The 13738-nt window shown below is 45.3% G+C and overlaps 1 protein-coding gene across 14 annotated transcripts in view; it reads right to left on the reverse strand.

Annotated features, from left to right (window-relative positions):
* Nucleotides 1-13738, reverse strand: part of LOC137504402 (calpain-13-like) — a 232546-nt gene that overhangs the window by 34626 nt on the left and 184182 nt on the right. For all 14 annotated transcript variants that reach the window (XM_068232775.1, XM_068232776.1, XM_068232777.1 and 11 more), the window contains 2 exons: nt 10521-10563; nt 4464-4526 (listed from right to left, as the gene is read on the reverse strand). In XM_068232775.1, the coding sequence (XP_068088876.1) occupies nt 4464-4526; nt 10521-10563 (106 nt within the window). The remainder of the gene's footprint in view (nt 1-4463; nt 4527-10520; nt 10564-13738) is intronic.

The raw sequence follows: 13738 nt of genomic DNA on the forward strand, positions 1-13738 counted from the left end.
ATGGAGGGCAAGTCTGCCATTAATTCAACTGTGTGGTCAACTCTCTTTGGTACTTTCTGCACCATGGTGACCACGGGTAATGGCCGGATATTCAGGGTTCGATTCCGGTCCGGAGTGGGAGCCTGAGAAACGGCTACCACCACACATCCAAGCAAGGACCCAATGTGCTGTATAAGTAATGTACCTGCCCTGACCGTGCTTTGCAGACCAGGCATCTGTGGTCAGATGGATCCTTGACCTAACGCTGTGTGCCAGAGATGACACCACTTGCATTTAACGAGAATCTGTTATGGAGGGCAAGTCTGCCATCCATCCATTCAAGTGAAAGGTATGCACTGATAATACAATGTGCAGTGACAGATGCAATGAAAGGTATTCATTGACTGCTGGTATAACATTATGCAGTGCTACAGGTGCAGTGAACAGGTATATCCAGTGACTGGTATCAATACAATGTGCAGCTGTCACACACACAGGTGCAGTGAACAGTTATGCAGTGACTGGTATATAACACTGCGTGCTTTCACGCAGGTGCACTGAACAGGTATGCAGTGACTGGTATTACAAATGTGCAGCTCACACACACACAGGTACTGTGAACAAGTATGCAGTGACTGGTATATAATATAACACTGCGTGCTGTCACATAGGTGCACTGAACAGGTATGCAGTGACTGGTATCAATACAATGTGCGGCTGTCACACACACAGGTACCGTGAACAGGTATGCAGTGACTGGTATTACAAATATGCAGCTATCACACACACAGGTACCGTGAACAGGTGCAGTGACTGGTATATAACACTGCGTGCTGCTGTCATGCAGGTGCAGTAAACATAAACAGGTATGCAATGACTGGTATTACAAATGTGCAGCTGTCACACACACAGGTACCATGAACAGGTATGCAGTGACTGGTATATAATATAACACTGCGTGCTGTCGCGTAGGTGCACTGAACAGGTATGTAGTGACTGGTATCAATACAATGTGCAGCTGTCACACACACAGGTACCGAGAACAGGTGCAGTGACTGGTATATAACACTGCGTGCTGCTGTCACGCAAGTGTAGTAAACATGAACAGGTATGCAGTGACTGGTATTACAAATGTGCAGCTGTCACACACACAGGTACCGTGAACAGGTGCAGTGACTGGTATATAACACTGTGTGCTGCTGTCATGCAGGTGCAGTAAACATGAACAGGTATGCAGTGACTGGTATTACAAATGTGCAGCTGTCACACACACACAGGTACCGTGAACAAGTGCAGTGACTGGTATATAACACTGTGTGCTGCTGTCACGCAGGTGCAGTAAACATGAACAGGTATGCAGTGACTGGTATTACACATGTGCAGCTGTCCCACACAGGTGCAGTGAAAAGGATGTGCTGGGCCTTGCACAGTAAAGCAATTAGCAAGGGCCAGCTGCCTGCGACTGACAGGGATGTATATGCAAGTGTTAGTGGGCCACACACACACAAAAAAAAACAACAACACATCAACAGAACATTAGCTCTCAAAAGAGCTGTTTTGGAGTGCTTCTTAACAATAAGTATCATCAAGGAGCAAGCTAACAAGCCTAACAAGAGCCTAACTAAGCTCTCCCTATGTCTCTGCAGCAACCTCTCCCTTTTCTATCTACTGCACCCACACCGAAAGAGGGAAATGGCTGACGCAGCTGCCTTATATGGGGGGGGGGGGAGGGGGATCCAGGAGGGAGTGCAGCCTGATTGGCTACTATGTGTCTGCTGACTGTGATGTAGAGGGTCAAAGTTGAGCTGATGTAGTATACGGGGCGGGTCGCATATAGTTTGTTGTTCACCGCGAACACGAACCACTGATGTTGGCTCGAATTGGTTTGCCGGCGACCATTCGGGCCATCCCTAATCTCCATCCTCCCCAGGCAGGGCCGGTTTAAGCAACAATGGGGCCCCAGGGCAAAATAAACCTAGGGGGCCCCCCAACAGATACCCTGGAACAAAAATCGGCATTAAGGGAACTTTTTTGCAGCTGGTATAGTCAGGGTGTGAAGCCCCAATCGGTCGGAGCTCCACATTCTGGCTATCCCAGCCTACATGGGGGACAAGGGGTTAAAAAGTTACAGGAGGGGGGACCCCACATAATTAAAAAAAAATAAAAATTCCCACTCTAAATATAATTACACCACCGTTAGGTTTGCTACTAAAAGTGACATTTACCACATTTAAAAGTATACTTTTTTCCTTCGAAACTTTAAAATCAATTTTCTCAAAAACTATAAGTTTCTAGCATTTAAGGTGGATTTTCTATTAACCGTTAAAGTCGGCGGGTTTTTAAATGTGTATTTTTTTTCCTTTGAAACTTTAAAATCGATTTTCTCAAAAACTATAAGGTCTTTTTGAAAAAAAAAATGTCCTCTTGTAGCCACTGGGGGCCCCTACAAGCTCTGGGGCCCTGGGGCAATTGCCCCCTTTGCCTCTATGGTAGCGCCGGCCCTGACCCCAGGCTATTCTGCAGAATGGCGAGGAGCAGGCCCCCACGGACTCTATAGTATGAGACTGTTCAATAAATGTTACATCGTAATAAACCATTTGGCCCGCAACTTAGGCTATGCTTATTGTTTTTAATTTTGGCCCTTTATATGATTGAGTTTGACACTTCTGATGTAAGTACTGTATATCGGTTAATTCATTGTAAATTCTTGTGTACTTTTTATTTCATCCACTGAGAGGCACCAGAGCACCCCCAGTGAACTAGATTACATTCTTTGTACCGGTAGACGATGACAAACGGACCAGACCAGATAAGAACGGAAGACTGCACTCTTTCTGCATATTACATAAGTCTGTCTGGACGACGGAAGTGCCGGACTGGGAGGTGGAAAACCCGAAGAAATCCATCTGCTGGCCAAGCAGCAGAAACCCTGTGTTATCAATCCCAATATAAACCTATAGCACTATACCTTAGAGATGGGAAGTCCGGATCTTTTCAATGATTCGGATGATTCGAATCGGATCATTGAAAAGATCTGGATCTTTGAACCGAATCTCGAATCATTTTACTAGGGAAGCGTTCTGGGAGTGAAATGACTAGCAGGACAGGACTTTCCCTGCAGTGGACAGAGAAGGGGGGTGGACAGACAGAGAAGGGGAGAAGATGGACAGAGAAGGGCAGAGAGTGGACAGAGAAGGGAGGAGGAGGACGAAGAGGGGTGAGCAGAGAGCAGAAATGTTTTTTTACGCACAAGTTGCAATCATATGCTTTAAATATATTTCACCTATATGTTCATCTGTATACTCTGAATGCAAAGTCTCACAGTGAAAGAAAGCATTCCCCAAAGCATTCCCAGAAGTGCAGCTGTTTAGAGCAGAGTGCAGGAGGATCATATTGCACTGCAATCACAGTGCCTGCCCTGTCATTCTAGCCCAGCACGCTGTCTGCAAAGTTACTGAGCTGTGCTTCTGAGCTAAAAGTTTCCCATTTGTTCACTATGCACAACTACGGAACAGCCAGCCTATAATGAGCAGCACATTGCAGCCAGTACGTGTGCTCTACACATATCTGGCAGTGGCACCCATGTCCCCTCTCTCTCATCTACCTGTCCCTGCAAGGCTGGCTCCCCTCCAACTGAGCGATCCATCTCTGCTCTGCTTTCAGGATCCCGCTGCCTGCTAAGAGGGGGGACGTGCCGCTCCTGGCTCCACCCCCTTTGTGAACCGAATCATTAATTTTGATGATCTGGATGATTCGACTCACAACAAAGATCTGGATCAAAGATCCGAATCGTTCATGATCCGGACAACACTACTATACCTCACTGCGAGCAGCAACACAGGATTACTACTGCTTGGTAAGCAAGTGGATTTACTCTGCTCTCCCAGCTCCCAGTCGGACATTAGACTACGGCCTAAGTTCTGAATGATTCTTCTTTTTTACTTACTTCTTCTTGATACTTTTTTCAATTGCAACTAGCTGAAAAGTTACTTTGCAGAGGAGATGAAAAAATATCTTGCGGGAGTAAACTCATGAAAAAAAGTTAATTGCATAGCTAGCAGGAAACATCCACATGTAATGTCTATTGGGGAGCTGCTGCCCTCTTAGATGTCAAGTTTTAGGCCATTCGGCCCTTAATCATGGTGTGCTATGATTAAGGACCGAATGGCCTGAAACATGTCAGCTTATGTACTTTATATTTGCTGCAAGGATACGTCCTAAATAAATTATGGAATCTGTGGAGAGAACTTGTTGCGGACCACATCTTTTCTAATCTTGCTTCAGTATCCGGGCCTGGCTGCCTTTGGTCCAGCACTGCTCTACACGGTGCAGTTGAGCGGTGTTCCACTTCCTTCTATCTCTTAGATGTCCATGCAGTTGATAGGGCCCCCCAGCACATTTGCAAGGGATTGGGGGCTCCACTGGCAGCTGCCCGTGTGAAAGAGGCCTATGGCTAGCAGCAGTGATGCAGTTCATGTTCTCACCTGGTTTACAAAACGGCCAAAGAGGTCTTCATAGCTGCCATCCTGGTATTTCTTCAGAACAGCCTGAGTGAGAGACAGTAAAGAGGTGACATGATGCATTAAGACATTTTGTTACTACTGCAGTTCATGGAGATTGTTAACAAGAAATTGTTACTTAAAAGGGGCTTAACATCCCAAAATAAACAATTGCCCAACAAAATACTTAGTGCTCCAAAAATAAATGTAAACCTTCCTTTTTTTTCTAAAATAGATCCCCAAATGTCCCCCCAATTTTTTTTTCTTTTTACCTGGGTGCCTTTGCCTAACTGCAGGAAGTATGCAACGCCAGAAGGATTGTGAGAAGTTACTTTTTTAACTACAGTACCAAGCTTGTCTCAGCATGCAAATAACAGAAAGCTTCCTATTTAGGTTAAAATGAGGACACTATGAACAGAAGGTCATTTAATCCCCCCTCTTTTTGAAGAGTTTACACAGTGATGTAAGCTTGTGGACTAGGTGATGTTTGCTGTGGGACAGAGAGTAAGCTGTGGCAGAAGGGAGGGAACCTTAACATTGAGCTGGGTTGAAAATGAAAAAGGGCAGAAGTTATATCACTCTTGGCATCACAGAGAAACAGTAAAGATGGAAACTAGCAGAAATATTATTTTCTTTTTTTTCATAAAACAACAGGATAGGTAAGCTAAATAAGCAAATTCTTATTGGATGATTTTTTTTTTTTTACTTAATATGGCGTTTCATCCCACTTTAAATATGGCATTTCATCTCCTATTTTGCAAAATTACCTACTGTATGTACCATAAAGCAGATCAGTTCAGATAGATGGCTGTTGACGTGCGTGCACGTAATTTACCACCGGAATCCACTGTGTTCCGCATTGAGATGGACGGGAACGTTCACTTCAATCTGTTTACCATTGATTGCGGTCAATCAAATTTTCCGAGAGGTTCATGTAGCTTCGGGTGTCGGCTGTATTCGCAGTTCCGTATCACCCTAGGAGCTCAGAACGTGGACTGGCGAGGAACAGACTGGAAACCATGCCAAACGCTTTTGTGCTCGGTAGCAGTGATGTGTTTGACATCCACGAAACAAGCTGTCGGCTAGCTCTGCCAGGCACCCATCTGTAGGACTGCCACGCTGTTATCCATATTCAATTTCCATAGGTTAATGTTAGGTGGCATGTGAGCATGCGCAATGCACCTGTTAACCACTTAAGGACCGTGGGCTTACACCCCCCTATTGACCAGGCTATTTTTTTCCTAATTAGGCCACTGCAGCTTTAAGGATTTGCTGCAGGGCCGTACAACTCAGCACACAAGTGATTCCCTCCCCCCTTTTCTGCCCACCAACAGACCTTTTTGTTGGTGGGCTATGATCGCTCCCAGGATGTTTATTTATTTATTTTTTTAATAAATATTTATTGTGTTTTTTCTTTAATAAAGCTATTTTTCGTATTATTTTTATAACCCTCCCTCCCTCCTTCTTGCTGCCAGTCTATGACAGCGGATCGCTCCCGTCTCCCCCAGAGGGACAGCCACGTCGCTGCCTTAGATCACAGCGCTAAACAATGTTATTAGACGGCGGTTGCGCTGTCTAATAGTCTCCTAGCGGCGATCGCCGCTGGGAGACTGATGACGGAACGGAGCTCCGTCATTCAAGCGGGGGTGCACACGCATCGGAAGGTGCAATCTCCTGCAAAACACGCCCCCAGGACTGCACGCCAATTGGGGTTAGGCGGTCCTGGGGCTGCCGCCGCGTCCCCACCAATTTCCGTGGGGTGGTCTTTAAGTAGGGAATGCACAGTGCACACATGCAGAATTACTGCACTTGCAGGGATCGGGAATCAATCCCTCAGGCAACAGTTTGGAGCTGAGTGCTGTACACACCCGTTCTGTTACCATAGAGAGGGGGAAGAGTGATGAGGGCGGGGCACACGATGGAGCAGCTGTGAGCAGGAGGGGTAAGATGGAGAATGACATGATGATCCACTACGCACTGGGGCTGCTATACACACACTACATTACTCAGCAGAAATGGCCCAGACCATTTAGCCTGTACAAGGATTTACGCTATGGAAGCTAAGATTCCCAGAACTAATTAGCGGGTTGGAGGAGGTCAATGAGATGCTAATTTTCCAGTTTGGATGCAAATGTAATGCAAATTGTATGAAGCTTGGTATTGGGCTAATCAAATAATTCTCTCCCTGGTTTTCTGCAACTTTAATGTCTTAGGCCACTGCACCTGCATGGCCCTGGCCACGCACGTCCTTGCTCCCGCTCACGTCGCTGGGAGCGTCCTTTGCAGGTGCAGTAAGGGTTCTTTCACACCAAGACATTGCGTTTTAGGGGACGTTATGGTCGCAGAACGTGCCCCCTAACGCAACGCGTGGTGGTGTTGAAGTTGGACGTCAGATTGAGCCGCGTTATGCGGCTCTTGATTCATCCGTGATGCGTACTTTTTGACGCATGCGGATAGAACGAAAACAGCGCATGCGTCAAAAGACTGTGGAGACCGCGTGATCGGAACACTCCGCATTACGTGGTCCCGCCAACCAATCATCGCACAAAGCAGCCGCTCCAGGAAGTAAACGGCACAGTGCAGTGAATATTAATTAGCCATGTGGCTAGGCACAATAGCGGACTCTCCCCTCCTCCTCTCCTGCACTGAAAAAAACAGACATTACTGAGCATGTGCAAACAGTCTAACGCAGCTAAAACCACCTATAACGCACAGCATGCTGCACTTTCATTGAACGTGCAGCGTTATACTGTAACGCAACGTGGGCACTGTGAACAGCCCATTGATTTTTCATTACTGTGAGTTGGGCTGCGTTACAGGCTGCTCTAACGTGCGGCTGCAACGTCCCACTGTGAAAGCAGCCTAAGCGTACTTTTATTTTCTTTTAAACAATACCAGTTGCCTGTCTCTCTTGCTGATCTTCTGCCTCTAGTACTTTTTGCCATAGCCCCTGAACAAGCACATGCAGATTAGATGTTCTGACTGAAGTCTGACCAGGGCCGGGCAGAGGCGAGAGAGGCTCCAGCCTCAGGGCGCAGTGTAGGAGGGGGGCGCATAACTCACTAAGCTATCATTACCCTATTGTGTTTGAAGCAGATATAAATAAGAAAAGGGGATACATGGCAGTGACTGCAAGCAAGATAACTAGAGATTAAGGTGTTGGGGGGCCTGGGGCGCCTCTAACACTAATAGCAATCAGTGTGTGATGACTGGGGTTGGCGGTATGGAGGGGCGCACTTTGGTGACTCACCCTTGGGTGCTGGAGGACCTTGTCCTGGCACTGAGTCTGACTGCTGGATTTGCGGCATCATGCTTGTTTCAGGTGTGTTATTCAGACACTACTGCAGCCAAAGAGATCAGCAGGACTGCCAGGCAACTCGTATTGTTCAAAATGTCAGCCTCTATATACATCTCGCTTCAGGTTCCCTTTTGGTTCCCTTTAAGTCAGTATTTTGATTGGAGAGTGTGGATTGTTAGCTAGATCAGACCGTTATCAGTGCGTGTGTGTGTTCGTATTACAGATACACACAAAGTCCCGTAAATCAGAGGACCCTCTCATGCTCCTGTCACTGTGATGTACAGCGGTGACCTCGCCAAGGTCACAGACGCCATTCGTTCCCCGCCACCGCTAATGAATAATTACAGCTTATGTAATTAACTTATTTAATTAATGTCATGGGGAAAATTGCAGGCATCATTATGACCTGTTTTAATTAGCGAAGATCCCACTGTGACCCGTGGATCTCTCTGCAAATCTCATTTTTATATACTGTATTGCCACTTAACACTCAACTCCTGGCACAAATCTCCAAATCCAGCAACCCCTACTATAACTAGGCTGTGTTCATATTTTCCTTTTTCTCAGAGAAACAGTGAAACATTCAGGTATGCAAGTGACAGTTTCTCTCCATTCGGGATCTAGACAGACTATAGTGTTAAGGATCGCAATTTTTCCGATGATTTTTAGCAATTAATGATCATTTTCATGATATAAGTGTGACCTCCTGTATTAGATGACCATCATCATGACAGATCACTGGACGGGTGATCGTTCAGATCGCCATTGATGCTCACAAAATTTACCACAATATTTCAAACTATTGTTCACGCTGCAACTTTTGTTCATTGTTTACACAATCGGTGAAGATGCATCAAGGAACAATTTATCCCTGATGCACCTTCACATGGGTACTTCGCTTCACACTCACTGATACGGAATTTCAGTCATAAAACTCTTTCCTGGCAGAGAACAGCTTTTGAGTGCAGGGAATAGATACAAAAAGGTCAATAGTTCATAGATTGAGACTCTGAGGTGTGTCAGACTGTGCAAAAGACTGTGTCATTAAGCAGCAACAGTTAGGGCTGGAACCCACAAGAGCGGTTTTTTGAGCATTTTGGCAGCGCTGCGATACGCTAGCGTTTTGCCAAAACGCTCAGCTGATGTTAATGGATGGGGCAACTTCCACAGGAGCGTTTGCGTTTCCCAGAAACGCAAACGCAGGACCTGCAGCATTTTGGGAGCGTTAGCGCTTCAATGTAAAGTATTGAAACGCTAGCAGAAACGCTCAGCAAAACCTAAACTGAGCGGTTTTGCTAGCGTTTTGCGGTTCAGCACACTGTAACAAAATTAAAAATAATTCACAGAACCAATCAGGATAAAAACGCGAAACGCAAAACGCTACACAACCGCTGAGGAAAAAAATACACTGTTGCAAAACGCGACCGAAAACTCGCATGAATCCGCTTGCAAACCGCTCATGCAAAACGCTAGCGGTTGCGTTTTGCGTTTGCGGATTTCAGTGGGTTCCAGGCCTAAAACATGAATTCATTAGCCGCTTCAAAGGAATTATCTTGTTTGAGATAAGTGCACTGCTTTTCATCTCAGCTGGCCCGGCAGAACTCTTTGTGCTGTAAATTCTTGAAATGCTTTAATGTCTCTCTACTACCAGAAAATATAAAAACTGAAAGCAGAAGTCCTCTGTTATTGTCTCACACTGCCCCCTAGTGACAAGTGGCCATAATTACACATTGCAGCTATACTAATTAGTAGCAAGGAAATGTAACAAATAAGAAATAAAAAAATGTGCTAAAATAAATTGGCCCTCAGCACTTGCAAGCCTCTAAATAAATGGGCTGCTAAAGATTTAATCCTACGTTTTTAACTTTGAAACAGCATATAGGGATGCTCATTTGGATATCACGGAATTGAAATTTCCTAATTTCCGATCAGAAATCTGAATTTCTGATTGGAACTCGGAAAACGGAACTCGGAAATTGGATTTCTAGAGAAATACTGCATTACTGCAGTTTGGTAATTTTAGCCCAATCACAGAACTCGGAAGCATTGGACCAATCAGAGAATGCAGAAATAACTAGAAAGTATTTGGCCAATCAGAGAATGCAAAAAAGGACAAAAAAAAACACTACTCGGAAAGTGGAAACCGATCGAAAATCGGATTTCTGTAGAAATACTGCATTACCACAACTCGGTAATTTTAGCCCAATCACAGAACTCGGAAGCATTGGACCAATCAGAGAATGCAGAGTCAACTCAGAAGTATTTGGCCAATCAGAGAATGCAAAAAATGACCAAAAAAAACCCACTACTTCGAACTCGGAAACCGATCGGTAATCGGCATTGGCGGAAATCGGAATTTCTGCAGAATCAGAAATCGACATTTCTGATCATCCCTAACAGTATATAAAACTGTGAGATTTTTAGGAGTGGGAGGCTAGATATAATTATCTCCTCAGTTTATGTTCAGTTTAGGTCCCCTTTAAGTCAGGCGGCTGTGTTTGGGTACATCGGGCATCTCTGCTTTTGACCGAATGATTAATTACACACCGGCATTCTTCAGACAAAAAAGGCCGCCTGCTATAGAAAAGCCGTAGGTAAAAGTCGCCGCGACGTGCCGTACTAGACCGGAGCATCGCAAGATTAATGCAAGAAAAATGTGCGCTGCTGAAGGAGAACATTACCCCGGCATTAGGACGCCTGACGGATATTGATAAAGGCAATTATTAAGACAAGTGGCCGTTTACCTTGGGAGTCGAGGGGTCTACGCTGAGCCTGGAGCCAAAGTCACTGAAAGAGAATTATAGACAGCAAAAAGTTACACTTCACTGGTAAACTTCTGGCAATAATGTACAAGTTCAAGCAGAGTTCAGTTCTTGTGAGGAGTTTTTGTTTCAGTATTTTTTATGCAGTTATTAAAACTTTATTTAACCACTTCAGAACCACAGTGTTAAACCCCCCTAAAAACCAGGCCTTTTTTGTAAAATAGGCCACTGCAGCTTTAGGGCCAAGCTGCAGGGCCGCACAACACAGCACACAAGTGATCCCCAACCTTTCTTCCCACCAACAGAGCTTCCTGTTGGTGGGGTCTGATTGCACTGCAGGTGTTTGTTTTTGGTTTTATATTTATTTGTTTTATTTTTTATTAAAATTGTGTATTTTTTTAAATTATACCTGCAGTGGCCACTCCCTCCCCCGCCAGCCTATCACTGTAATCGACTGTTATAGGCTTCAGCCTATGACAGCCTATCACTTCTGAGCCAATGGAGGGGACAGCCGTATCACACGGCTGCCCCCAGTACAGCGCTGCACCAGATCGCAGCGGCGTACAAGCATTATAGACGGCGGTCAGTCTCCCGAGCGGTGATCGCCGCTCGGAGACTGAAGGCGAAGCCCCGCTCCGCCCACCAAGCAGGAGATACGCGCACATCCTGCACGCGGTCTCCTGCAAAACAGAGCCCCAGGACTTTACGCTGATCGGCGTTAGGCGGTTCTGGGGCTGCTGCTGTGGCTACTGTAAATTGCAGTTTCTGAAAAATAAAAATGGTAAAAACAAAACGCCTGTCTTGTTTGTTAGCTCTGCATTTTAATCACAACCACCGGTGGTGTAACTATAATTCATGGGGGACCCCAATGCTCACACCCCTTCCCCTGCCTTCCTTGGTGCCCTTTATGGCCTTGGAGCCCATCTCACAAGGGTCATAAAACAAGTGTGGCCATCATGATCTTCACACCCATAACAATATGATCTTCACACCCATTAGCCATAAAAACACCTGATCTGAAGGCTGGTCCGCTGTATTAGAAGGAGGAAAAGTTAGTAGTTGGGGTCCTCTTACAGCTCTGGGCCCCCCTGCAATTGCAGGAGCTACTCCCCTCTAGTTACGCCCAGGGCCGGATTTCTGGCAAGGCCACATAGGCCATGGCCTAGGGCACCAGAAATTTAGGGGCGGCTCAGTGAGGGTCAGTAAAGCTGTTCTATGCAGCCATCCCTATCTACAAGGACAGATTTACCCTTTGAACCCTCTGTCCTGTACTTGTGTCGTCCCTGCAAGACCTGTAAGCTCTATCATGCAGGTACACATCAGCCTCTCATGGTGACACAATGGTTCCATCATTAACGAGATAGCAAGCATAACATAAAAGTTCTTAAGGAAAACATAACATAGTCTATACGCATATTACTAAAATAGTTATTGTCTGTGACATCCAATGATGAAAAGTAAGTAGAATTCTCATTGGGGCACACAGATATAAAAACCAAACAGACAGTATAGTTGGCCTTGGGCGGTAAAAAGTACAAATCCGGCCCTGGTTACGCCCCTGTCAGCCATCTCTACCTGCCTTCTCAGCATACAGCCATGCTTCTTGATAGGCTGTGCATAAGCAGGGAGGCGGGGCTGACTGGGCAGCTACTCTCCTCCCTGCATGCCGTGTGACTCAAGCATATTGGTCCAGGGTAGCGGTCTGCCTCTGAGGAGACAAGTTTAGCAGATAATTTCTTTGTTTTTATAAGTTCGTAAAAAACCCACATTTTTAAACAAAACTTTTTATACGTAATCAGTTCTACTTAGATGTCAATGTAATTGTATTGAAAGAGGAACTATAGTGAAAGTAAGTTAAATAATATATTTTTCTTTTTTTAATTTATGAATGATTTAGTCAGCGTTCGCCCCATTGTAAAATCTTTCCTCTCCCTGATTTACATTCTGAAATTTATCACAGGTTGCGACATCTTTAGTCCTGTCAGGTGCATCACCACGGAATGTTTGTTTCTGATAATTCTGAAGCCAGCAAAAAGAAGGAGGAAAATTCCACATAGCTAAACAGCCTTAAGGTGGTCACTAACAGTGCAATTTCTAGCAAAAATTGTTTGAGCGATCAGATAATTCAGATCAGATTGGTTGTAAATAATCTTCATTGATGGGCACAATCATTTATAAATGATTATAAAAACAGTCATCTGATTTTATGTTTGTTGAACCAAAATTTGGATTTTCTTGTTGGTTGATAGATAGGAAGCAAATATTACATTTGTTGATGGTGTATTGAACAATGTATTATGATATTTCACTTCCAATAACAATTATCTGATCGCTCAAACAATTTTTCACTAGAAATTGGATCATTAGTGATCTTTAGCTGGTGGAGTAGCAGGGGTTAGTGTAGTGTAATGTGTTGTGCAGTGTAGTGTAGCTTAGATAGAGGTGATTAAAAACAGCCTGGGGAGGAAAAGGTCCATAAGACACCCCTGCACTATAGATGCACGAAGTTTAGTATTTTAAATTTCACAATTTTTTGTGTTAGGCCCCATTCACACTGCACGCATTTCCAGCCGCGTTTTGGAAACGCGTGCAGGTGGCCGACACGCACGACATCAGACATTGCATAGAGTGCAATGTCTGATGTTCACACTGCATGCGTTCCAGACCTGTGCGGTCCAAGAACGCATGCTGCACGCATTTTTTGTAAAAACGCGTGGCTGCTCCATTCACTTTTCAGTGATGGGATCAGCCACGCAAGGCACACAAACGCGGATGGCGTGCGTTCGTATGCTTTGCGTTCCGCGTGCGTGCCCGTCTGCGTTTGTAATGTGAACGAGGCCTTAGTGGTTTTTTTTTTTAAGAATGGCATAGTGGTACTATAAGGTTCACGTTAACAAACTATTCATTTTCCTCTGCTTACAGCTTTCTGACACTGCTGCTGCTGTCCCCTCCCCTGCTTGCATCACTCTGACACTGCTGTTGTCTCCTTCCCTGCTTACACCTCTCTGACACTGCTGCTTTCCCCTCCCCTGCTCACACCTCTCTGACACTGTGGCTGTCCCCTCCCCTGCTTACACCTCTCTGACACTGCTGCTGTCCCCTCCCCTGCTTACACCTCTCTGACACTGTGGCTGTCCCCTCCCCTGCTTACACTTCTATGACACTGCTGCTGTCCCCTCCCATGCTCACACCACTCTGAC

Source organism: Hyperolius riggenbachi, chromosome 4, assembly GCF_040937935.1.
Source record: "Hyperolius riggenbachi isolate aHypRig1 chromosome 4, aHypRig1.pri, whole genome shotgun sequence".
Lineage (NCBI taxonomy): Eukaryota > Metazoa > Chordata > Amphibia > Anura > Hyperoliidae > Hyperolius > Hyperolius riggenbachi.